This window comes from Colias croceus, chromosome 5, assembly GCF_905220415.1.
Source record: "Colias croceus chromosome 5, ilColCroc2.1".
Taxonomy (NCBI): domain Eukaryota; kingdom Metazoa; phylum Arthropoda; class Insecta; order Lepidoptera; family Pieridae; genus Colias; species Colias croceus.
Window position 1 is genome coordinate 5,637,823 of NC_059541.1, and position 26,951 is coordinate 5,664,773.

General features: G+C 33.7%; 2 protein-coding genes across 2 annotated transcripts; one reads left to right on the forward strand and one right to left on the reverse strand.

Annotated features, from left to right (window-relative positions):
• Positions 1-19,076: 19,076 nt before the first annotated feature.
• On the forward strand, positions 19,077-22,110 carry LOC123692085 (2-oxo-4-hydroxy-4-carboxy-5-ureidoimidazoline decarboxylase-like). The gene is made up of 3 exons (XM_045636720.1): positions 19,077-19,418; positions 21,134-21,287; positions 21,884-22,110. The coding sequence occupies exons 1-3, from the start codon at positions 19,235-19,237 to the stop codon at positions 22,059-22,061; spliced, it is 516 nt and encodes a 171-aa protein (XP_045492676.1). The 5' UTR covers positions 19,077-19,234; the 3' UTR covers positions 22,062-22,110.
• Positions 22,106-25,910, reverse strand: LOC123692086 (proteasome maturation protein). Its single transcript, XM_045636721.1, has 4 exons — positions 25,830-25,910; positions 25,586-25,744; positions 25,241-25,342; positions 22,106-22,330 (listed from the first exon to the last, which is right to left on the reverse strand). The coding sequence occupies exons 1-4, from the start codon at positions 25,830-25,832 to the stop codon at positions 22,169-22,171; spliced, it is 426 nt and encodes a 141-aa protein (XP_045492677.1). The 5' UTR covers positions 25,833-25,910; the 3' UTR covers positions 22,106-22,168.
• Between the last annotated feature and the right edge of the window lie 1,041 nt (positions 25,911-26,951).

The window sequence follows — 26,951 nt, forward strand, 5'->3', positions numbered from 1 at the left end:
ATAAACGCCCGGTAAAGTTGCCCTTACCAAATTCCAAGTTTAAATCCGACTGGTGTTATGGCGTCGTTCCTTCGTGTGAATTAATCATTGTTGTTAATATGTTTAGTTCGATCGCGATGGATAATTTATAACATATTTTATATAAGTTTTTTAACACCAGTGGGAATAGTTGTCTCCGGAGCCTGGTAGGTACCTATCTAATTAAGACTTCGTAGAAACCAATTCATATAATATATTATAATGTTAGTAGGTAGGTATCTGAATTTTTGGTGAAGGTCTGTAAGTAGATGGAATACCTACAGTACTCAGTTTGAAGATTTTTAGCTATTTCAGCTTATAATAATTATAGATGCTTTATAAAGGCATTTTCAGTTTTAAAATCTATACTAAGTAATATTATAAAGCTGAAGAGTTTGTTTGTTTGAACGCGCTAATATTAGGAACTATACTGGTCCGATTTGAAAAAGTCTCCCGGTGTTAGAAAGCCCATCGAGGAAGGCAAGCTAGGCAACAGGAGCGGAGCTACGCGTGTGAGACCGCGGAGCGCAGCTAGTCCGAAAATAAAGAAAAGGTACCTTTGAAGTTTTATAGGTAGATAGGTACGATATTAATAACAACTTGAAATGTTGAGTATCAGAGGAAGGAAAAAGAAAATTTTTATTTTATGATTATTGGACACCGTTAATCAAAGTCATGTTATGGCAACTATTCAAAAGACGATTAACTTGATCTATTCGTAAGAATTTTTTTCTCAATTTTATTGTTTGCAGAATTTATGAGCTTTGTGATAATTCAAATAGTTACTAAAAGAAAACGACTCCGAGCTATTTAAAAAATATCAGTTTATAAGAAAACTTTTTTGAGTATGATATAGCTTTTTATAAGTGACTTTTCGCCCTGGCTTATTTCAGGAACTACTTACCTTCTAAGCATACTTACCTACTACTTAATATTATGTAGTTCCTATTTAAATAATTGTATAGGTATGTACTTTCATCATAGGTAGGTACCTGTTTTCATAGGTAGAGCATAAGTTTTTATGATATTAAATGTTTTCTAAAATTACTTAAGAACTTGATTTCCAGACCTTTTACAAGTTCCATTAGATATACATATTATAACATATATCTAGTAAATAATATTGAATGTAATTAAATGGAGTTATAATGTTTTATAATATCTATATTGAGATAGGTACTACCTATCGTGAAAATATCTTGACTGTAACGGGAATCCCCAGTTTACGCGATTTCTAGTAATTTCTAAAAAAGTTGCAAAAAAGGCAACTAAAACAAAGCGTTTATTGTCAATTGTCAAAACTCAAAAGGTGCCGACGCGACGGTAATCCCCGATGAAGAACCCGCCCTAATTGTCTTAGTTAAACTTCTATGGATATTTAAGTAATCTGTTTATGAGGTACAGCTATACTTATTGTTCTCTAATGAATGGTTTTTCGACTCTTTATTTTTAAGAAAACTAGTTCGCTTCTTGTGTTATCCTTTACCTTTACTCTAGAAGATTACTGGTCAACATGTTCAGACAAATAATGACATAGTTGGGAATAAAAATGTCAATAAAATGTATTCTTCGTTTTCCAAAATAACACGTAGCTGTGCCCGAGAAGAGAGTGCCTAGTACTTGCGCACGACGACGAACCTAATTAAAACAAAATAAATTATCTATACATACCTAACTATAATAAATCTGTAGAAGGGTCAATTCTGTACATTGAAAATATTGAAAAAATAAATACCAGGGGGTGTTACTGGATCGATACCAAACTCAAATATGTGATTAAAAATTTTTTGTCTGTCTGTCTGTATGTGAAGGCATCACGTGAAATCTAACGGTTCGATTTCGATGAAACTTGGTATAATTATAGGTACCTTATTATCCTGGGGGTAAAATAGGATACTTTTTATCCTGGAAAAATACGTGGAAAAAAAATAAATTTAATTTTTCAGTTTTATCACAGACTAATAATAATATACTACGTATACAAGTTTTATCCATAGACGTTGTTCTGTAGAACCGCGAATACACGTTGCGTACCTATTATTATAGGCCTAGCCGTATTTGGGTACAATTATAGATATTTATAAGATGTGATTGTCAGAGTTACTCAAAATGGAGAAATAAACCATCCACACGAAGACCGACATCCGCGCGGACGGAGTCTGTTAAATATGTGAATATAATATCTTAGTTGTAAAAGATGTAGTGTGATTTCTGTTATATGCTCTTATTCGTTAATGTGATAGGTAGGTAGACTTTCGAAATCACACAGGTAGGTACCTAATAATTTAATTATAAAACTTAAAGTAGGTAGGTATATTTTTGTTCACGCCCCTCATACCGCCCTGAATAAATAGGTTCCTATAGAATTATAGATTATAAGACAGGTTTCTAGTAATAAATACAATAATGCAAACTCTCCACGATTTCGTACCATACATGAAAAATCAATGTTTTATTTCAAAGCAATCCGTTTAGTTACAATAGGATTATAAGTGGTTTACAACTATTTGGTCGATGTTCCACGTTTGCCGCGCTCACTCAGTATGCTCTATAATATTGTAGTTCAGTAGAAACCAATTAAATTTTATTGCACAAAATTACTACAGATCGTATCGGTAGATGTAGTACATTTTCGGTACATAGGGGAAGGAGGCCTAAAGTGGGCATAGAGCCTAAAGCGGGCACTCAGTATAGTATCGAAATTTTAAATAATGGCGGGCGCGCGACGCGTGAGGACGATCCCCGCACCCCTCCCAACGCGCGGCAATCGTTCGATTCGCTTGCGAGCACGCATTTACAAGCTGCAACAAATAAATGTTTTTCGATGATTTTTGAAAAATATTGCAAGGTATGTAATATGTGTTCTTTTTATTTTGGTCTTTACAATTCTTTAACCAAAATTTGTTAGTTATTAAGTGGCTATCTGGCCGTATTTTGGTTCCATAAAAATCCACATGTCTAAAAATCTTGAGGCTAGAATTTCGTCTGAACCTTTCAAATGTCGAAAAAGGCAAAGCGGGCAGGGTAAAGCGGGCACGCGCCCGCTTTGCCCCGTCCGCTAAAATGTTACATTCTTTTGTTAATTTTTTGCTTTAGAATTTGCTTTTTCCTTTCAGATGGTTAGTAAATATAAGCGTAAAACTTCACAAGCCTCATGGCTATGCAGCAAGCAATGCGTGAAGTGCAAGAGTTAGGAAAACCTGTCAAAAAAGTAGCAACTAAATATGGGATTCCAAGAACGACATTGCAAAGACATCTTAAATCGGGTTCGTGTAATGAGCTAATTGTTAGGTTTACTACCGTCTTTTCTACGGAACAAGGTATGGAGCTTTTGGAATACGTGGACTCTTTATTTTACGGGCTGTCTAAACAAGAATTTATGGAACTTGTATACCTACCTATTACATTATTTTAGGATTTATTTTGTTTAAATACTTGTCGTTCACATGTTATGCTGACCTTTATAATATGTTTCATCATTAATGACAATTATAAATTTATTTTTAATTTTGTTATGAGACTTTATGAGACTTTTATTTTTTTAAAGTTCCTTTGTTTCATATTTAAATTTAAAAATAATTGTGTGACTGTTTGAAATGCATAACCAATGCATAACTTATAAAATATTTTTGTCTTTTACTCTATCTTAATATATATAAATCTCGTGTCACAATGTTTGTCCTCAATGGACTCCTAAACCACTAAACCGATTATAATAAAATTCGCACACTATGTGCAGTTCGATCTAACTTGAGAGATAAGATAGTTTAAACATGTAGGTACCACGGGCGAAGCCGGGGCGGATCACTAGTTTATTATATATATTATTTGTTGCTGTATATTTTGAAATCTGCTGTTTAAATCCAGGCCTGCCCGCTTTATCCAACTACTGCCCGTTTTGCCCTAAACGAAAGCCCGCTTTAGGCCTCCCCTTCGGGCAAAGCAGGCAATCGTAGGCTTTTAGTAAACTGTTAATAATTATTATATACTTTAACTTTTGACAAGTTTAACCACTTAGCATTCAAAAGTATTTATTAATGGAACTTTTTGCAAAAAAATAAATGGTTTAACTTCTTTTCAAACTTCACTTTTTTTAATTTTCCGGTAAGGTGCCCCCTTTGGGCCCACTTCCCCTACGTTCATAATTTTGTACAGAAATTAAGGGTTATAAATGAACATTAAACTATTTATAGGTACTAACTATATTTAACGTAACATACAGGAAAAAGGTAGTAGGTTGAGGTACCTACGAGCACAGAATACTTAAGAGTAGCTAACGCTAGTAGGAGTCAAACCGAAAATCGAAATTTAAATAAATAAAAATCATAGAAATCTAAATCATGATTAAAAATGTTTTTTTTTTGCGCAATATAAATCATTATATCTATTGTCGTTGAAGGAAATCAACGACTATTAAATCAGAAATCTAAACCATGAAAATAAATGTTTTTTTTTGCGCAATATAAATCATTATATCTATTGTCGTTGAAGGAAATCAACGACTATTAAATCTGCATCACGCATGACGTAGACGTAGGTCGTAGAGCGAAGTCGTAGGTATATGCCCGGTTCCTATATTCAACGGATCGTCATAGTATCAAAGCTACTATCCGTTTTTCTAGAACTAACTACGAGTCGTTAATACCGTTCCACAATTTTATTTCTTGACGTGCTATCGACGGACATCCGTTGGTCATAAAAATACCGAGCCCTCTTCACTCACAGATGTGCGTTTCGTTATAAGCCAAATTGAAATTAAAATTACACAAAATTCAGGACAAAATAAGTTAAATATACAGCCGAATTATAAACTTTAAGAATACAGTTTCTTATTAATAAAGAACTAATACTAAAGAACTATATATTTGTAGACATCTGCGTGATAATTTTCCTTCTAAACAACCTAATGCGTTACACAGAAAGCAAAAACGGAACGTTTTTCTCGCGCACGCGTGCATTGCTTGTCAGTTGTCAAATTATTGTCATTCATTGTTGATTCATTGTCAAGTTTTATAATTAAAGAATAACAATACAACGACGACTGTTTATATATTTATTAAAAATGGATATTACGCCGGTAAGTACGCCTTTATATTTCTTCTTTAAAATCGTCTGCCGCTTACTTTTTGCTTCGGACACTCTTAAGTCAAACAGGGGGCCTTTCAATTTTGTTTATGTAGTTTTAATCTTATTCTTTTGTAACATATTTTATACATTAAGGAATGCAACAAGTGAATATGAATAAATATCATATTTAATTACATTAGGCATAGAATACATAGTATAAGGGCTGAATTTTCAATAGCCAGATATCTATACAAAAGCTGTCAAACCGCAACATTTATTCCCCAGATAAAAATTATCTGACCATTGAGAATGAAGGGCAGAACATAATTATGTTACTTAAATTCTAATTTGGTGTAGTACTTGTACTAAAAAAAGTAAAGTATTTCTTACTTGTGTATTATCATTTATTATTATTATTAGTGTATAACAGTATATTGTGTTAGTAATTTGTGAAAGCAATGTAAAAATTTCATTTCCATTGAAGATAAAAATTAAAAATATTCTTTAAAATAATATGTTTTATTAATAATATATGCACTTATAAAATTAATATTTGTAGTATAAAAGGAGTTTTAAAAAATAATAACAAAATATAATTAAAAAGCTTCAAATACAAAATGTCCTTAATTACATTATTATTAATGTTGGTGCACCAGCTTAATACTAAGTGTTTAGTGCTTGGCGCCGACTTCAAACCTTTTTAGTAAATAGCACATCTAAATAATATGTAGTAATTAATAATATCAAATCTTTTTTATATTTTACTTTTCCGTTTTTGAAGTCGGTTGTTTTTAACGCAGTTATTTTTATTTAATAATTTTTAGTGTATTTTTCAATACGAATCAGCCCAAACTCATCAAATCAGCTCTATGTCATGATAATGTTTCATCGCTACCTATCCAATTTACATACATATACAAAATTTCAGCTCAATCGGTTACCGGGAAGCGAATCAAAGTTATATTTTCCTGTTTCACGATTAAAAGCAAATTTTTGATGCATCATTTATCCCCTTTATGAGGCAAAACTATAAAAAAATTAGCAAAGAATTAAAACGACAGTGATAAATTATTAAGACATTACAAAGAACAAACGTCACCATACCAAATATACCCGAATTCGTCTCAGTTCATACTATTTTGTATGCTTATAGGTTACTTATATTAATCATCATAACATTTTAAATAGCCATATTATTCATAATTACTAAAATAGCAATTTTTACTTTTAGTCGCATTTGGAAATGGCTCAATGTTTGAACTTTGACAGTAACAGATACCTATTGACTCTTTGACAATTGACAGTTGACACTTGCTACACACTATTCCATAGACTAATTGAGTCGATACATATCAAACTCCGGTAAGTCCATTCTAACAGAAATGTGGGAATCGAGGTATTTTTAATAACTTAAAAAAACAATATGTTTGGAGCTTTATAATTTTTGACGGATATAATATAATACATTAGAATTATTTTTACGAAGAAAAAGAAATGTATTACTTGATGATTATGCCACAAAATTAGATTTAAATCTGGACATACAGGCGTTTGATAAATACCAGCAAAACTTACCGGGTTTTGAAAAACATCGTCTTGGACTTACAGGAATTTGAAAAATCTCTAATGGACTTACAGGGATTTGATAGAACTCAGTTTTGGGACGTACTGAGGTGGTGGAAATGGGTAGATAGTCTGTTGCGTTGTAAGTATAGGACATTAAAATAAAATATGTAAAATAAAAGATACAAATTATTATTATTATTAACCTTTATCATCCCACTGCTGGGCAAAGAGAGGGGTCAATAAATCAAAACGGTTGAAAAAATATCAGTACGGCCCTGGGCTTCATGGCTGGAAATAACTACTGTGCGTGTGCTGTGCGTCAGTTTCATTTATCTTTTAGCTGTTTTCTGAGCCTTGTCTGTTTTAGCTTTTGGTATTGTTTTTTTCCTTGCTTTGTCTAGAACCACCACCTCTATAGTAAAACTGTTTTCTTCCATCATTTATCAATTAAAACGATTTCTAAGCATTGGTCACACATGTTAGCTTCAACAAAATTGAGAGAAATGGCAGCCATTTTAGTGCCATACTGCGCTGTGATTGGTCGAAATGGACTTACCTGAGTTTGATAAACCACTGTCGATGGACATACCGGAGTTTGAAAAAAAATATTAACTTTAAACCTTATTTTAATAAAGATACGATTGACTTACCTAACTTTGAAAAGTACAGACTGGTTTAGTTTTACAATTCAAAATTGGCGCCATTGTTATCTCAATTTTGGCGGGGAGTGGACTTACCGGAGTTTGATATGTATCGACTCAATTATAGAATGTTTCGGGTAACGCTGCGGAATGGGCGTTCAGCGTTCCATGTGTAACTTGTCTACCAATTTCAACACGCTAATGTCAAGTCCTTAGCGTGAGCGGAAAACGCTTGCATTGAAAACGCTTGGTTTTTGTCTAGGCCCCCAGGTATTTCTGTTACAGAAATCGAAGAAGGCTATGAGTAAAGACGAGGTTGCTCAATTATTATAACCAGTAAGGAGACTAATGCTTCTACTAATAAATTAAAGGATGAATGTTGGACTTCGTTGACCAACACATTTAATGCAAAAAGTCAAATACCAGGAAAACTTTTTATTTTCAGCCAAAAAATTCAAACATAATAAGGATGATGGACAAATATTATGAAGAAATAATTGAAATACTGAACACACAATAATTGAAATACTGAACACACAATAACTAATTAATTTTTGTATATTATTAAGCAATATATCTAGACATACGGTAGAAAAAGAATTTGTTAGTGCTAAATGTAAATCTTATGTAAAAAATGTATTTAGTTCAGAGAGCCTATTACAGCGTTAAGGAATATAATATAGAAGATGATAATCGATGGAGGGTTGTCGCGTAAGAATCACAGGACAGTTCTTTAGCATATATTATGTAGTTACATATTACTATGTAAAATTAAACTGTAATAAAGAAATAAAACTTTTATTCCATTTTATTATGTACTTTTATTTATTTTTTATTATTTACAATACAATGTTTAAAAAATTGATTTCTACATTGCAAACATAGACATATATATATATACTAGTGGTCCACCCCGGCTTCGCCCTTGGTACATGTTTATGTTTTCTTTCCATAATAACCATCCTCGTACCTACTTCAAGGAATATTATAAAAAAATAATTATCGAAATCGGTCCACCCGTTCACGCGTGATGCCGTGACCAAGGGAAATAGGTCTGCCACTGATATCGATATTGTGCCTAAAGCATAGAACCTCAGCGTCAACAGTAATTGATGTTATGGAGATACCCCATGATTCCTGAAATGACAACATAAATTAGGTACCTATGTAATAAGGTTAGACGTGTTTGGTATAATATTAATGCCTCCATTAAACTAACCTGGCTCCTTTTATTCGTACGTCTGGATAAATTTCAAGAAGTAATTGTTCAACAGATTCTTTATCAAGTCGAAATCTCAATTGAAATTCGTGAGAATCCAGGGTCGCAAAAAAATCCACTCCTTCTCTATAATATATACTCTTTCACGCCCACTATCTTCTTCCGAAATTCGATATAATATTAAACACTTCTCTATCACTATTTGAACTCCACATTTCGATATTGAAGCGGAAACAATGAAATAGTAAGAATTTAACCGCCCGAAATCGACGGGTAAACAAACTGCTATACGAATAGTAACTTTGACAGCATAATGACGTTAAAAATATTTATAGGAACGCGATAAACTGTCTTCTCCATACAATATGCTTACCGTTCGTTAATAGTAACCCTCCCATCCGTCAGTAGGAAGCCGACGGTAAGTTGCTTGACGAGACGTTTTTTATAGGAACGATTTTCGCTTACGCTTGGTTAATTATACTACTATTCGTAACTAAAACGGATCGTTTTTCAAATATAGGAACCGGGCAATAGAGCGTGCGTAGAGTTAATTATTTTGTCAAAATGGTATGCAACCACTTTTTCCCAGCGTGACGGAATATGAGCGAAATCTTCAGGGACCTTATGTATTTAGTAACGTCAATGAGGCTGCTGATGATAACGATGATGATGCATTCCAACGTTCACGACGGGAAGTGAAAGCTGCAACTCCGTTAGATCAACTATTAATTGCGTTCCTGTGTACTTGCGCTATATACATTACAGTATACTGCATCAATATAATTATGTAAGTCAATTTAAGGTAAATGCCAATAAGGATTCGTTATTGTAGCTGCATAAGGAAAGGCAAGCACTTAAATTTTAATAAGAACGGCGATTATGTGCCATAAAACGTTGTAAAAGCGTAGTTAGTTGGGTTCCCTTAAGGTTGGATAAGGTTGGAACTCGGAAGGTATAATTTGCGGAACTTTAACTGCAAACGTCTGAATCTTAAAAGTACCTAAACTAAATTAATACACGATTTCAACTTTTTGGATATCATTATATTGCTTTTTAATTAATGGACATATATTTTTAATCGTGTCCATCTAGAAAATATTTTTTGAATAAAGCTTTTTTTTTAATTTTCGAAGTTATAGTCTATCCAATTTTCAAAGTTGATATCTAACACATATGGAAACACCATGGTTAATCCTTTTTTTAGGTCATTAGATAGGTACCTAAGATACAAATTACCTTCATATTTTTTTTAGTATGAGTAGGTAGCTCTAGAATCTTTCGTAGGTAGGTACAACGGTGTGTACTTAGTTTATACGATCTTTTTACAATTTTATAGCTTTCTTGCAATTTATAGAAGCAACTAAGCGCTAAATTATGGTAGTAATTACTAATGGTATCTATTAATATTATAAAATAATGAATTACACATTACTATTTACTTCAATTAAATTTCTCTTTAAAATAATATTTATATAAGTAGACATTTAAAAAAAATAACAGAATGAGTAGGTAGTTACTAGTTATAAATAAATAAACAAATCATTTATTTACACCATTATATGTTACAAAAATTTTAAAGATAGATATGAGTTAATTAAATGTTGAGGTAAAATAGGTACCTTAATCTGAAGAGGACCATTCATTATGTATTTTGTGGTACCTACATAATATAATACCTACTTAATACCTACTTAATAGGATATTAAAAAGACTTTAAATTAATTCATAGTTTTTAATCTAGCCAAAAGGAATGTCGCGTCACACTGCTTTCTTCCCGCGCAATCGACTGACACCTGCCAGCATTAGGGAGGGGACGTGTCCTCGACTACCTATAGTGATGTGCGTTCTTGATTAATTCATCTAACAATACATACATTCATGATACAGCATACTTACTTATAACAATTTTTAATAAAAATTCTTACAGCTTCACCCAAACAATGCTTTTTCATTTAAATTCCATATAACCATTTTCAATCGCCCTTCCTTAATTATACCACGTAGGTAAGTACATGATATCGCTGCATTCACATGCCCACGTGAGAGTTGATATATAGAGGGCATTATTAGTGCGCGGCCAACGAACAATCAAACGGTGTGATAAGCAGATTCGGCGGCGCTTTTCATGTCCGCCTTTGTCCGAGCGTTATCCGCCGCCCGCGCACTACGCCCGCGTCACTTCGCTTGACTCCGCCTCGCGCCCATCACCCATGGACGCGGGTCATGGCTTATGTAACACCTTTATGTACTATTGGAGATTTTTAATATATGAACTGTAGATTGGAATATGTTAAATTTGGTTTTATGTTTCAATACAAAGAACAAACAAGCCTTGAACAAGCCTTGAACAAAAAGGAGAGCCTGAATTTCAAAACTATTTATGGCTCGTATTTTCGACGTTTCAAGTTTTATTATGTTCCCACAATTAAAATTAGGTTATTTATTTATCACAAGTAAAATAATGAACGCAGCATACGCATTTTAGCGCACAGCAATTAATTTGTGTTCAGAACCAATTAAAGTTTTATAGATATCTAATTAGCACCCCTATGTAAACTTTCGGCCCGCGTCTGACATAAAATCAGGCAATGTTTCATTAATGTCAAGGCGAAACTGTTTACCACGTAGCTAGTAAGTATTAGGCGCTTAATCAGTCACAATGTAAAGTCGCTAAAATCCAATAAAGCGGGCCATTCACCAATTTCCACGGTAATTAAGTTCGGTATGGACTCGCTAGGGCTTACAAAGAACAATGATTGGGTGCACCCGCCGTACGGCTGTTCATAAACGGAGGTGACGACGTTTTGTTCCAAGCAGCCTTTTTATTATGCACTATATAAATTTATGGAATCATCATCGACTTGTATGGACTCACTGTTCGCTCGCAGCGGGTCCATAACCATTACGGATTGTGTTTAGAAACTAGTTTATTGATTCTTGTTTGCGCGAGTTATACTTTTACTGTTTTTTTATCAAATTAACGTTAACAAACGTTGTAAATGTGTTGTGTTGACCTTTTAATGATATTATGAAAGAGCTTGTCTCTAATGTCTATTATTTAATCGAGATTTCCAAACGCAAATCAAGAACCGTAACTACGGTAATTAATATACCTATATAAAGTATTTATGTTAGTGTTCATTATGTAAACAGAACTACAAAATAAGAGCAGTATGTTCATTGAGTTTACTTTGTACCTACTACCTACTACGTATAGGTACCTACATATTAACTCAATGAGTAGGTCTAGTATTATCTATAGAAGATACCTTAGGTAGGCACATAATTATGAGTCTAAAAACATACTCACGTACTAATATTCACAAGTGCTGTCGATAAGTAAAAAGTAAATACTTTAGATAATAAAACTACTCGCACAGCAGCTGGGAATGGACGGCATATTCGAAGCATACCTATATATTTACATATGAGAGAGCTCGTTATTTTCTGGTCAATTGCAGCTTTACTGCGCTAACGCATCCCCGCTTCCAATTATTACTCAGCCGCCAACGCTATAAAACTTCATCCTAACAAAAAACGCCATAAATTAAAGTTGCAATATACGACTTTAAACTTTATTTACCTTTATTTAGATCATCATTTAAGATGAACTGAAAAGGGTTAATAAGTTACGGAATCGCACCAGATGAAAATTACACTTAGGTAAAACGTGTTTGTTGTCCATCCTGCGTTTTATTTTTTACAATTATATCGGGATTCGGGTTGGATACTTGGAAATGCATTCAGAGATCCGAGACGGCTTCGTGATGTTTAATAGGCTTAGATTAGACGTTGAAAGACGATCCGTGCTGGCAATAAAATTAATTAAATAGTTTTGAATTGTAGAATTGTTATTCGCGTAGATAAGTACATAAGGAATAATGCCATGGAATAAAATGTACCGAAATCTTGATAACTCTGCATTTATTCCCTTGTTTTCTTTCACATAAAATGCATAAAAAAGTTGGCCGGCTTACATTTATCAGTAGGTACCAAAGAATAGAAAATACAGTACTTATGCAGACTTTCATGCTATTGTATCTTTCAGCGTTATCACAAAACTGTTCAGAGCAATAAAGACATTTAGTTTTGCAAGTGCAATTAAAAGTTAAAGATTACGCCGACAAAGGGCTGCATGCCTTTTAAGTTGCCGGTGTTAGCATCCGCTTTCTCTCTGTAGATAATGACGGATATGACGTGGCCTTGCCGAGAGAGAGCTTTTCACGATTACTCGATAAATTCCACCTTTAAGATAAAAAATCCCACCAATTTTCGTTATCACATATAGCAAAGAGCTTGACAAAAGAATTGTTGTTGATAGTGGACTTGTACGATTCAAATAATAATGTAAGAAAAAATTTAACTATAAACTATGTGCCTTTAGGAACTGGATGATGTTACAATTGAATCAATTTATTTATAATGTAACTTATCAACTTAGAACTAGGTATGTAGTTAAATACTAGGTTAGTACTGATTTAACTAGAATAAGGTACCTACATATAGATAAGTTTTACACAACCTGGTTCTTTCCTACCTTTATCGACAATATGCCTATACGCTAGGTAGGTATCCTATATGTATAAATGCACACACAATACACATTCATGTTTATATAATTTAAATTTATGATACAATAAATGTTATCTAAAGCCTGAGGTTATTATTTCATATAACGATTTTTGATATTATTATCATCAAGGTAGGTACCTACTTTGATATGTTTGGGTTTCCCATTTATACTGAAACTAGGTACCTACTAATTTACCTAGTCATAGCGTGAATATCTTTTCAAAATATTGCTAAAAATATGTGGACTTTCTATCACATAGGTACCTAATTAGTAAAGGTTAATATTTATAAATATTTTTATCTACTAACAATAAATACTAAAAAGAAACAGAAATCCCCGCGCGACATATTTAAATTTTAAGCAGGTACCTACCTACTTGGTAGGTATAGGTAAGTATGTATAATGTACCTACCTTATTTTATGATTAAAATTGTGATAGAAGTTTATTATATTTTTGAGATAGGTACCTAATTAAAATCGTATCTACCTAGGTACCTATCTACTTATTCAAATTAATATTCATTTACATAGGCTAATTAAAACTCAAAAATATACAAAGATAAAGCCATCACACATGGAAAGTCGTGTCATTAAAAGCTAAAAAACATAATGCATCACATTAAATTCGATTCAAACAAAGGGGATATCGGGAAGTGGGGAGGTAGGGCGGGTAGCGTCTAGCGGGCCAATAAAAGCGCGCAGTAAATCCACGTTATTTAGAGCGGTTGTAAATTAAAGTTCTGCTATAAACGGCCGCGTACCTGCCGCGCCCGCGCCGCACGCCAGCATAAATCAACCGCCGCCGCATCGCCTGGAACCGAACTTCTATGGCATACAAATTTCAGGAACGCTCTTTTTCCTGTAGTTAGGTTACTTATGGTAAGGGATAGTTATCGTTTCGTGATTGTGGTGTTTAACTATGTAGAGTCGTGAATCGTGATGATTACTTATACCTAGTGTGAAATGTTCAATTTTTCAGAAGTGTAAAAAATCTGTCGTTTCAGTATATAAAATTATTATCCTATTTTATACCTATATTTAGGTTGGTAGGCTTTAATTTAAGTAGACGACAGGTAGGTCGATATTCGAGTCTATTTTTAACACATCCCAAAGAAGCTTCCATATTAAACGGTAAACCTATTTACTTCTATTAAAATATCTTCTTCTATTCCTAGAAACGTATACATAAACCTTTTATGTTCATTCAATGCCATTCCCATATCAATTATATAGGTACGTACACCAAACAAAACACATAATATAGGTATACCTTACCCACATGTCAACCTCCGTCGCGTCCTAGCCCCATGACGCCAGTATTACGATACAGTTTTACGATTTCTGCCATAAAGAAACACATTATCTATTTTATCTGAACTAAAACCCGAGATAAAGGGTTCTAGTTTACCCTGTCGCGTGTAAATAAATTATTCACGTTATTGTACATCGCTCACGGATTGTCTAAAGTAAACTTGGGATATATTGTAGGAACCGATCACACTGTAAATCACTGCTGCATCAACTATACAGTGACGTGACGGGTTAGGGCTATAACTAAACATCCATATGAAGAGATAACAGATTAGTGTCGACTGTCGACATTTTTTAAGGTTTGTTTTCATGGTTGTTTTAATACCATACCTACTTAAAAATAATGTATGTATGATTTAAAATATGTTTAATTTTAGGATGATTTGTAACTTACCTATTTGCAGAGAAAAGTTGTACTTTTAACTTTTAATCAAATAGCTGTACCTAAGTACATAATATTATAATAGTTAATGAGCTAGCTAAGTAGCGGATTAGGTAGGTACCCTTAGCGCCCGCGGCTTCACTGGTGAGTGGTGACTGGTGACCCGTGTGGTCAAAGAAAATTCCCATGAGAATGGTTCACCGCGGTATAAAGTAGCCTCACTCATAACTCTTTCCCGTCCGATTAGGGCCCTTCTGGCCTCCTCCACTCAAGCGACAGCTCAAGCCGAGGTTCGTGGTCCCCGTCAAGGGGGGACGCCCTTGTGCATGTCGCTACCAGGGTGAACCTTCAGTTCACCCCCGCGTCCGCGTTAAAATGTAGTAGCCCTTCTGGCTAACATTGAGAAACACCATACAAAAAAAAAAAAAAAATCATAACTCTATTCTAGACGGAAAGTCTCTAGCCAGTTAACTATATATAAGTAGGTACCTATTAATTTTTGTCTACAGGTACAAAAGTCACATCACGTACAATTGCTTTGGATGCGAAGTAAAAGAAAGACAGTCAAACACAATTTCCTATTTATAGGTAGTTACCTAATACCTTATACAAGTATAAGTAATTAATATCAAGTATCCTAAGTATAAATACCTTGTATAAGTAATTAATAATATCATAACAGTATGTAGATAGGTATTACAATGTTCCTCGGACCTACCTCACTTGTAAAAGAGTAGGTAGATAATTTTTATTAGGTAATACTTATATCAACACGAGAGATCTTCCTAATTCTTATTCACGTTACAGCTTACTTCACTATCAGATTTTAAAGAAGCACTTAGTACATAAAAACAAGAAAAGTCACATGAAAACCATTGTGAAAACCCGTAATAATATATTTTGAATAAACTCAGTTTTCCGGTGCAAAGTCTACAACACATAAAATAAAACGTTAATGATGGATGAACAAATCAAATAAGATTTAGCTATCTTAAAGTTTCTCAGTGAAAAAACCAACCTTCAACATTAAAAAAATCATTTTCCTCATTCTACATAGCTATAATGAGTAGGTATTATAGTAAATTACTTTTTTATGTTTATAACCCAAAGATAAAGAAATACCTATACAGTATTTTAGCACCCCATTAAAAAGATACACCGAAAGAATCAATGTAAATCATTAAACCTTTATTAAAAGCGATCCGGCATCAAATATGCACCGCTTTTGATATCTTATGGATGGATTAAGAGAAGATTTGAATATTGGTGGATTTTATGAGGCAGGTAAGTGAGGCGGTGAGTCGGTGAGACCGTCGCTCGAGCTTAGAGCATTTGTTATCTATGCGCGAGGCCCCGCCCTGGCAGTCGTTTCGTTTGCCGCGCTTTATAATCAACATGGCGGACACAAGCGCGCTCTACCGCCTTTATTAGAGCTAATGAAAACCACATTTAATTAATTCACAGCAATCACATGCAACGCGCACACCAAAGCTTTTATGTTTATTGTTTCCATATAATTTTAAAGCTCCACATTTGATTTCTCTAGAGTGTCACTGTCGTAATGTTTTGTGTGGTAAATTGTGTTTGTAGGTAATTTATAGAGATATTACCTAATGTTAGTTAATTAATTTTTAATGTCCGCAATAAATACTATTATGAGCATAAAAATTTACAACGTGTAAACAGACCAGGAATCTAAAAAATCTTTCATTTAATATACCTACCAATACATACCAATACATAAATATATAATTATATAGGTATGCATCTATATTATTTCTCCAAGTCACTAAAGAGTATGAAATTTGCAATTGGAGTAAAATGGTTAGATGAGTTACTAACGTTTTATTAATTATTCCTGACGGTAACAAAAAAACCAACATTAGGTACATTACCTATATACGTAACAAGAAATGATCTATAAATGCGTTGAAATCACTCGGATTTGGTTGGTTTAGACTTTAGATTACCTATCAACTAAGTAGTAAAATACACCTTAGGTTCTTAAGTAGGTACCTATAGCACTAAACCCTTTCATAATAGCATAGCGACGATATATTAAGTACCGAGTACCTAGGTAGTATTATATTATCTGTGACTAGCTTTCCGCCCGCGTTTTCAAAGAAAAACCTGCATAGTTCCAGTTCCCGTAGGATTTCAATCCAAGTTACCAATTTTAATCCAAGTTACCACCTACCTATATATGTACTGGTTCAGTAGTACTTATTTGCGTGAAAGAGTAACAAACATAGACACATACACACACATGACACACATCCATCCTCACAAATTATTAGAAGGATATTCGCATTTATTAGAAGGATAGGATAAGATAGGATAGGATAGGACGTAGATAGGTACGTAGGTTAGTATCTAGGTAGGTACCTAATAGCTTTCCGCCCGGGAAATTTCTCGGGTCTCAAAGTAGGTAGGTAGGTACCTAGGTACCTATACCAAATTTCATCAAATTATCGGGTTTGCGATGAATCGTGAAGAAGGTACAGACAAACTTACATGTCTGTCGACAAAGTTACTTTCGAATTTTTAATATTTGGTGGATTTACCCAGGTACCTAGGTACTTAAACTAAGTAAAGATTTTTTTTATTCAATTAGTCTCTGCAACTTTAATTATACTTATATGGAGTCTCTTGAGTTTAATGATAACGTAGAGTTTACACTCAAAATCAAATCATTTATTTGCAATCAAACATGGTTACAACACAACAAACAACTTATTAATAACTAACTACTTACCTATAGGTATGTGATACATTTATTAAGCTATTGCATAGTTTCTATCGCGGGCCTTGAGCGCGGGGACCGAATTGAGAAATTCCGTAACGAAAAAACCTCACGCTCCCCACTCCGACGGGCGGAGGTGTGGCTTGAAGGCATAGCATGCATGCATGCATAGCTTTACCGCGGCAGTCCCCGAGTGCCACACGTTGTTTTTTTTAATTTTATTTAAAATTTTGAACATAGCAGTGATTTTATTTATATAGTCCTGTTTATAACCAGAATAACTGGAAATTAGGTGGAAATGTGTTAATCCAAGTTACCCTCTATATGTGTGCTAAATTTCATTGTAATCGGTTCAGTATTATTTGTGTGAAAGAGAATCAAACACACACATACCTACACAACCTCACAAACTTTCGCATTTATAATATAGATAAGTAGGTTTAATTCGTAATCATACAGCATTACAGTAAATAACATTTATTAATATCTATATTATAGAGTGGAGAAAACAGAAAATATCAAACAGATAAGCGTTGTATAAAAGAGGTCCAAGTATTGAGCCCTGCGGAACTCCAGATTGGATATATTTACGAAGTTACTTTTAGCCCCTCCAATCACTACAGCCTGCATTCTTTTATTGATATAAGAACAGATCTATCGATATAGATCTCCCTCGTATACCGATAGCATACAGTTTTAGTATACATACTTAATTATAATTTATTAGGTTTTAGACAAAACGGGCGTTGCTTTATAAATATTATAGAAAAAAACTCGACACGCGGGTTTGAATCCCGCCTCCTGATCGAATTTTGTATATCGTTAAAAATGTATCACAATGAAAATTATTAAAATAGCCTTTGTATCAAACAGTGTAACAATTTGAAACACAATTAAATTGGTTTTGCATTCATATTGCGATTCGTGTAGCTCCCTCGCGACAATTTGTCGCGCTGCAGTCCCGACGGGGTCGTAAGCGACATCTCGCGTTAGCACCGTGATTTATCCCCCGTTCCTGCTCAATACAAGTGACACATAAATGTCGCATTGTTCCTCTTTATTCGGTGATTTATAAAACGAGATGTAAATTGGAGGGAAATATGGTTTCTCTTTGCTATCGTGATGTTATTTATAGATATGCAACTATGTACCTAACTATGGTAATTATAGAGTTGGCAATTGGTATCAATAGTGATAATATTATGGATGCACGTAGCTCGTGGGTAGTTATTGATCATGATTATTGATTATAGATAGTGATCTATCTATTTGTGCTAAGTATTCATTCTCTGTATAGGTATTAGGTACTAGGTCTATAGCCTATAGGTACTAATATTACCTATGTCAGGAACCATAATTATATTAAAATAATCGACATTTGTTTTTAAAAATGTATGTTAAACTAAACTAAATAGGTATCTAATAGTTGTCTATATAAATAATAGTTACGCCTACCTATATAGGTAATTTGATATCCTCTTTTCATCAATTCTCAGAGCTTGTGATGCTCGGTGACCTATAAAAAAAATTCTATAAATAACAGACCTACCTAAAAACGTTCCATTATGTAAATACAAAGTTAAAATATTGCTTATAATAGGTAGGTAGTTAGTTATCTCTTAATGGGTGTGTACAGTTATCGATGAACTAATGACCCACGATTGATCAAACGAACAACTTAAAATTCAGTGTTATTCGAAACGTGAGACTAAAAATGTCAGCTGTAACAATCTCTGGAGTAAATTCTATGGCTGATGACCAGTTTGAGTGGGTGTTTGGGAATGTCATAGAGCTGTGTGCCGACGCCGCGGTGCAAGTAAAGAAAAAACGTCCGTTCAACAACTTAGCCGACCTTTGTGCAGCGTTCCACAAATATTTGGACAATCTTAGTGTTGAAGGTGAATATTTATAACTCTGTCATAATTGTTACACGATCACACTGCTAGGCGACACTGAGAAAAGATAATAGTAGGTAGGCTAAATCAAAAGTTTGTAAATATGTAGATCAGTAATCTAAATCAGCAAATTGAAAACACATTATTGGCCAAGTACTTAAAATCAAATTGTCCTACTAAATTGTAACTGAGATAATTGTTCTTACCAAAACTCTATTTATTAAGAACTACCTTTAGGTAGGTATAACAATAATTTTTCATAGGTAGGTAGGTATGCTGAATGCTGTAAGTACCTAGTATGTACCTACAAGGTAGAAGGAGGTAGGTAGGTAACCTATGTAAGCAGAACAATTAACAATTATTCTGGACTCAAAAATCAAAGCTAAGTACCTACCTATAATTTAATCATGCCCACGTCTACATTATTCAAATTTTTTTTTTTGTTTTTACGGCAATACCTAATTGATGCAAACAGATGAATGGATTTGGTTTTAGTGTTTTATAGTATTTTACTAACTTACATCACAATGTTTGGTTTCAAGATAATCTGACGTCAGAGTTAACGTGATCTTTACTACCTACCTACGTATTAACGCACATCCAAGACTTAGATAAATCTACTTAAATAAAAAGAAATCCATACTAACATAAAATATACGAAAGTCCGTCCGTCTCTCTGTTAGGTAGGTACCTACGTTTTAACTGCTCAATGATCAATCAATTTAGGTACCGATTTGGATGAAATCAATTTGTTTGAAGAGCAATTGTGAAACTTACCTACTTAGGTTATTTTTTACATCAACTCCATAAAGGGTTACAGTAGGAATGGGTATTGTTGATAAGCTAGTAGGTACCTACATATATGTAACGTTATACCTCTCTATATATGTAGGTTCGGTATACCTAACAACCAGCCTATACCTAACTATGTACCTAGGTACCTACTGTAGGCATTATTATTTCGCGATATCGCAATTCGCACAGCACAGCACAAGCCAGATGCACAGCACAGGTAAAAAGTTAGTGACAAATATGGTCATGAACTCATGACTATCTCCAAGATGTCATCTTTCATTAAAAGTAGATATTTTAATAATACCTATATAATAATTCATTCTAATCCGCGGTGGAAGTGTAATATTGCAACCTTGCAACAGATAGACAGATGGAATGTCAAAAGACACCACCACACACGCAAGTTCCTATATCGATCCCAAACTGACTGCATCGTATTTCTAAGGTCTAGTCACTAGTGTATTACATAATCCGTATCTTTTATTATTTCAATATGTACCTAATTTACCTATGTTTAGAAATCTACTCACCAAAATAAGAAAGGCACAAGATATGTAAACCTGTTGGTAGATACCTAGAATGGTCTTTTTGGTGGTGTCCCGTGTCAGTCATGCGTCTCATCCGACTATACCACAGTATTACAATATTATTAATAATACTGTGACTATACTATGAGGATGGTGGAATAGGGATAGGAATAGCCTACTATGGAGGAGATCTATCTTCTCCAGGTGGGGCTTAGGTACCTAATCGAGATTGGCTGCAGTGGTCGTATACGTTTAATAATAAGCTAATTTTATTTCGCACATAACTACTAATACCTATATACACAGATACATTGTTATTTGTTTAATTCGACTCTTTTAAAAGACAGATTATTTTTCTTCATTGGTAAAACGCTTTAATAACTAATAATTTTTCAGGTAAATTAGAAATATTGCAGTCTCATCCAGACCTCGCTGGACGGTTAGCCGCACAAGGGGCGCTCACAAAGGAATCCACTGAGGAGCAGAGAAGTGCCGGCCTTCAAGACGTCACCAGCGAACAAAAATCTACCATCGACTCATGTAATAAACGGTTAGTAAAATATAACTCCCTCCGTAAACGTCATAAGTTATACCTACCCTCATAGGAGGCCCGTGTCCCAGCAGTGGAAACGTAGATGATGATGATGAAAGTATAACTTGCAGCTATCTGATTTGTCTATATAGAAATCCTTACAAAACCAGTGTTTGTTTCCGCAAAATTCTGTAGCTGTTTGTGTCTACAACAATTCGTGTTGTCCAATCAATTATACTCACATAACTATCGTCATTGAGATTTTTTTCGAATAAAATAAATTTGAGTATTTTTTACGTGTTTTGGAGTTTGCAAGAAATATTAGTGGCTCCATCTATTCAAATTTAAGTTATACTTTAAAATGAAATTAGCGCCATCTATTATTCGATTGCTATAACACTGAAGTTTGTGATTGCAATAAAATGAGTACAAATATTACCGATAGATGGCTCTATAAACAATTACAATTATCAAAACATTTTGCGTGCAAAAATAAATAAAATGTAAAAAAAAAACTCTCGCTCGCTCTTTGCTGACATTTGTATTCCAAATCAGCCAAGAATGTTGGTGTAATAAAGTTCATACTGATTTTAATATTCCATTTTTTTTTCCAGTTACAAGGAGAAATTCGGATTTCCCTTTATTATCTGCGCAAGAGAAAACAAGGTGCTGTCTATTATTGAAGGACTGCAGAAACGTTATCATAACACAAGGGAACAAGAAATAGAAACTGGAATAGACGAAGTAAAGAAGATTTGTAAACTGAGAATATTAGACATTGTTAAAAATTAACGACCTTTTCGTTTAAATAAAGAGTTTTCAATAAAAATGCGTTATTACTTTTATGTGTTTATTTAAAAATTGATAGAGAATAATTTGTTGTTACACTATGTTAGGTGTTACAATAAACCTAAAGATCTTTCCACCACGGCATGGGGTTGGCCGGCCACTTCACACATCTCTGGAGTGTTTAGGATATCTTCAAAGCCGATATCCAAATACCTTCCAGTCAGGACGTTCTGCTGAAAGTTTGAGCTTGGGAGGAAAGGCAAGCGACCAACCTGAAAATAAATTTAATTATAATGAATGTTTTGTTTTTGGTAAGTCATTAATTTGTGTATGCATTACCTATGTATGTGTTAGAAGTAACCAAGAAGTAACTTTTGATTTAATATTTTTGTGGATGAATAGTTGTCATTATAGTTGTCACTGTTACCCACAGAACAGTAAGAACATAATAGAAGTGCGATGTGGGCGTGGCCCACGTGTCACTAGTAAGGTAAGATCACCTAACTCGCTCTCAGTTGTGCGCAGAAAAATATTCGAGTCGGTTGTCAACTGTCAAACCTTATTTCCATATTTATTCATTATTTAGAGCGTGTTGTTCGGTATTAGAGTGGAAAAATGATAGCAGACGAAATAATATCAGCAATCGAGGCATTTCATACCATCGGTAAGTCTTATTTTAATTTATTTTAAATATATTTTATGTTACAACTTCGCTTGTCGTAATTTGTCAAAAATTTATAAAAATATTAAGTCAAAATGAACCTTAATCCATAAGAAATAAGTACTAATATAGATTGAACAGCAAACAAGACTTTCTGGAATATTATTGCAATAAACAAACGAATGTCGGTTTAGTGATGGTTGTAGCGCATATCGACAGTATCGATACTTTAGAAAAGACAAACATTATAAATATTAAATTTTATTCTATTTTTCCTTAGCTTTCATTTGTTCTATTTATTTATAGATTTTCCAAAGAGCCTAATTTAAAAGAGAAATGGATAATAAATGCAACGTGACGAGTTAACTGGATGCCGAACAGCAATAAGCAGTCTAACAAAGGCCACCGATACATCAAACCTACGGCAGTTCCAAGATTTAAAATAATGCATATTTTCTGTTTGTTTTGTAAATATAGATTTATACTATTCTATTCCGTTTTTTATTTAAATATAATAATATGAAAAGACGTACTTAGTAGTAATAAACATACTCCAAAATGTGACACCTATACTCCTGTACTCATATAATAGAAAGAAAAAAAATGCACAAAAATATATTTATTTGTGAATTATCGATAACAAGGCTGACATCCCTTAGAGCATAGCATCAGGTTAATGTCAAGTTAATGTCATTAATTAAGAGTGACACAAATTTCAACCTTATCTTTATGTGTTGAGGTTCAAAGTTATATGTATTGAAAACCAACACCCTCTGTTGTGGAATAGCTGAATGTTTTCGAATTTGGAATTTCTGAGCAAAGAGAAACAAAACAGCTAATATACCTAGGGATGTTATACTAAAATAAACCGTAACTTGGTTCGTTAGGGTACATATTGAAATGCTGAATTTATAACCTAAGTCAGTTTTTACTCAAATTAAGCTGTCCAATCAAAGGCATAGTTTACTTGTAGTGTACTGTATAACTGTCGGTTTAAATGTGTGGGTTTGGCGACACTGGTTTTCATACTAATTATGACATTATAGCACTTCTATTATGTTCTTACTGTTCTGTGCTGGTCAGCAGTCAGAACATGCTTAGCTGTCGAATACTATCAATTTCCGCTTTGCCTTGACTCGTGGCGCATTCGTACGAATCGTGCCTAGGGGCTCGGGCGTTGTTTATTACGACGTTTGACCCAACTACCCACATTTTGCTAATAGTCGTTGACTCACTGCGATTTGTTATCAACTACCTACATCAATTAGGTAGCTATGTAGAATCTCAGTACATTCTTATTACATTCAAACTAATATTTAACCCGCCCTCGCGTGTTATTTCTTATATATATGTATATTGTAAGTATGTAATTTTTATTTTGTAAAGTGAAACTTATGTCTTAAAAAAACTATATCAAAGATTACATGTTTCAGTTCATGTAAGAGCCCTTACGCACTAGCGGTTAACCGCGGGGGCGCTTTTATGAAGTGTGTACAATCATAAGCGGTTGCATATTTTTAAATGGGAAAGCGGCTAACCGCGCGGTTAGCCGCCCCCGCGGTTAACCGCTAGTGCGTAAGGGCACTAATGTGTTTCAGGCAGTGTTGGAATATGGTATGTATCTAAGCAATTGGAATCAAAATAATATCTGCGTATGCAAAGTACAATAGTGGTGGCACTTTTTTTTGTTCATGTTGTACACTGTTACATGATGCGGGTGGCTGATAAGCTAAGGGCCGGAGTAACACAGATCTACTGTAGTTCTTTCTTGTTTCACTCATAGCATTAATGATATCCATCAAAATATGTATATTTTCATGATTGCCATAAAACATATATGTTAAAATCATTGGTAGAACTTACAACCTACAATAAATTCATACAGGCATTGTTTTTTCTTATGGTAGCAAAGAAAATCATAATTTAAAAAAAAGGAAAACATTCCAATTGCATTATGTAAATGAAAGATTACTGTTTGTTGGACAGGTTTCAACATGAGCATGAAAATCTTAACAAGAAACAACATTCATATAACTGTGTTAAAAATTTAATACACATATTACATAATGTAATACTTAATAAGATGCTTTTTGTTGTCTGTCTTATTTATGTTTAGATCTTTAAAAGTGGGCATCAGATTGTGATGCATTATTTTATGCATATAGTGTGATCCTCAAGGAAGGTCATAGTAAATAATTTTAAATCTATACTAATTTTATAAAGCTGAAGAGTTTGTTTGTTTGAACACGCTAACCTCAGGAACTACTGGTCCGATTTAAAAAAATCTTTTCATGTTAGATAGCTCATTTATTGGGGAAGGTTTTTAGGTTGGTTGTACGGTGATGATATATACCCTATATATTATCACGGTACAACCAACAGGAGTGGAGCCGCGGGGATGAAACCGAGCGAAGCATGGATGAAAGCGAGTCTTTAGATAAAGCAGGTGAAGCCACAGGAGTACAGCTAATAGAAAACAAATACATAAAGCAGCAGTTGGTGAATAGAAGTTTAAACTTACCTTGCTGGAAAACTTTTTCTCCATTGACAATTTGAGTGGGGCATGAAGTCCTTGAATGTTTCGAAGCATTGCCATATTCATTTTTTCTTCATTTAAGTGATACTGAAAGTATTAATGGCATAAATTAGTAATTATTATTGATAATACACTAATGCTAGCTGTATTGGTATTGAAACTATTACAATAAATAAAATAAATTAACAGCTTGGTCAATAATTGAAACGTCATACTAGACTTAGAAACTGCTTATTTTTAATTAAATGAAGATGTTGTTATAAAACAAAGTGTTAAATAAGTTTATTTAGACAATATTTGAACATTTTCACAGAAACAACACTTCCTTACATTTTTCTCCGATACTTGTAGTGGATGAGCTACTGCTAACTTATTTTTGGTACATGCAATTCCAGCCACCATTGGACTGGGGACACCAAATGCTCCTTCGTGTAGTGGTACATTGTTTTCAAAGTCTGGCTTTACCTTGACCGAAGGAAGACCGAAACTCTGGAATCAACAAAGCACATTTTTAACAATGCCACAGTTTTAGAATATATTGGAATCTAAGTAAAATAAAGTATATTAAAACTACCATTGTGTTTTATTATTTGGAACTGGAACAACAGATTAGTAATTTTAACTGTGTTTGCTTTATGCCTTCACAAATCACAAGTTTTATTTCGGCAAATCACTCTTAAGCTGTCAAATTTAAATATTGTCACATCATGACATTTTGTTTTTTTCTTGGCGTGAATAAATACTAGTCTTTTGGACTATTTATGGTATGTATATTGTTTTAACCCTACAGTAGTTGCGTATGTAAAAGTGACGTGTAAGGTCGCGTGGTCTACAAGGGTATACCATTTTTAAAACAAGAAAAAGTACACAAATAAATTAAAAAGTCTGTTTATTTATTTATAAATCATACTATAATATTATATTTTCTATTTAAAATAATCAATATATTTTTCATTTTCATTTTCATTTCAACTACAACACAATATACCTCTTTTTCAGTCTTAAATCACATAATTCACATTATATGAGATAAAAAAATATATAATATGTATACATACATAACCTAGTCAGTATTTTGCAAACAAAATAAGCATACAATTGCAAAATGGTCAGAACATATAAACTTTTTGCACTTACTGCACATCTTTAGTGTGTTTCAATTACGGGCTCTAACGCAGTCATAATTTCTTCGAATTGGTCCTGCTATCGATGGCCGGGTTTCTTGGTGTGGAAGAAATAAGAAATCTTTTATTTTGAAGGAAAGGATTCTTGGCAATGTCATTTGGTCTGATCTTTTGGCGTATCCACACATGCCGGCTTATACATGGCATTTGTATGGCATTTGCACAACCACGCGCACCCGACTCCTGTTGCATAACCACGCGCATCCGACTCCGTGCTGTACCCAGTAATAATAATGTACTCTGTGGTGCTGTACTGAGTACACGCGGTAATTATTCAACTTAGAGAACACGAAGGATGAAATAAATGGAGCTATTAGATTTTTAGAAATTTGCAATTTTGTATCACTGGATTACACGTGTAGACCAAGCGACTACTGTAGGGTTAAAAATGTATCGTATAATTTATGATTAAAATATAAAAAATGTATGCAATTTATATAAGACGTAAAAAATTGCATCAAATATACGCACGGCATTAAGCATGACACGTATTTCGTACAAAAATGAAAAGG

Excerpts from the sequence above, each read along its gene's own strand:
- LOC123692086 (XM_045636721.1), bottom strand. Across the intron at positions 25,343-25,585 it reads TACAAGTATCGGAGAAAAAT|TATCACTTAAATGAAGAAAA; the intron begins GTAAGGAAGTGT and ends TAATACTTTCAG. Across the intron at positions 22,331-25,240 it reads AGAAAAAGTTTTCCAGCAAG|GTTGGTCGCTTGCCTTTCCT; the intron begins GTAAGTTTAAAC and ends ATTTATTTTCAG.
- LOC123692085 (XM_045636720.1), top strand. The coding sequence starts at position 19,235 with ATGTCAGCTGTAACAATCTCTGGAGTAAATTCTATGGCTGATGACCAG. Across the intron at positions 19,419-21,133 it reads GGACAATCTTAGTGTTGAAG|GTAAATTAGAAATATTGCAG; the intron begins GTGAATATTTAT and ends ATAATTTTTCAG. Across the intron at positions 21,288-21,883 it reads ATCGACTCATGTAATAAACG|TTACAAGGAGAAATTCGGAT; the intron begins GTTAGTAAAATA and ends TTTTTTTTCCAG.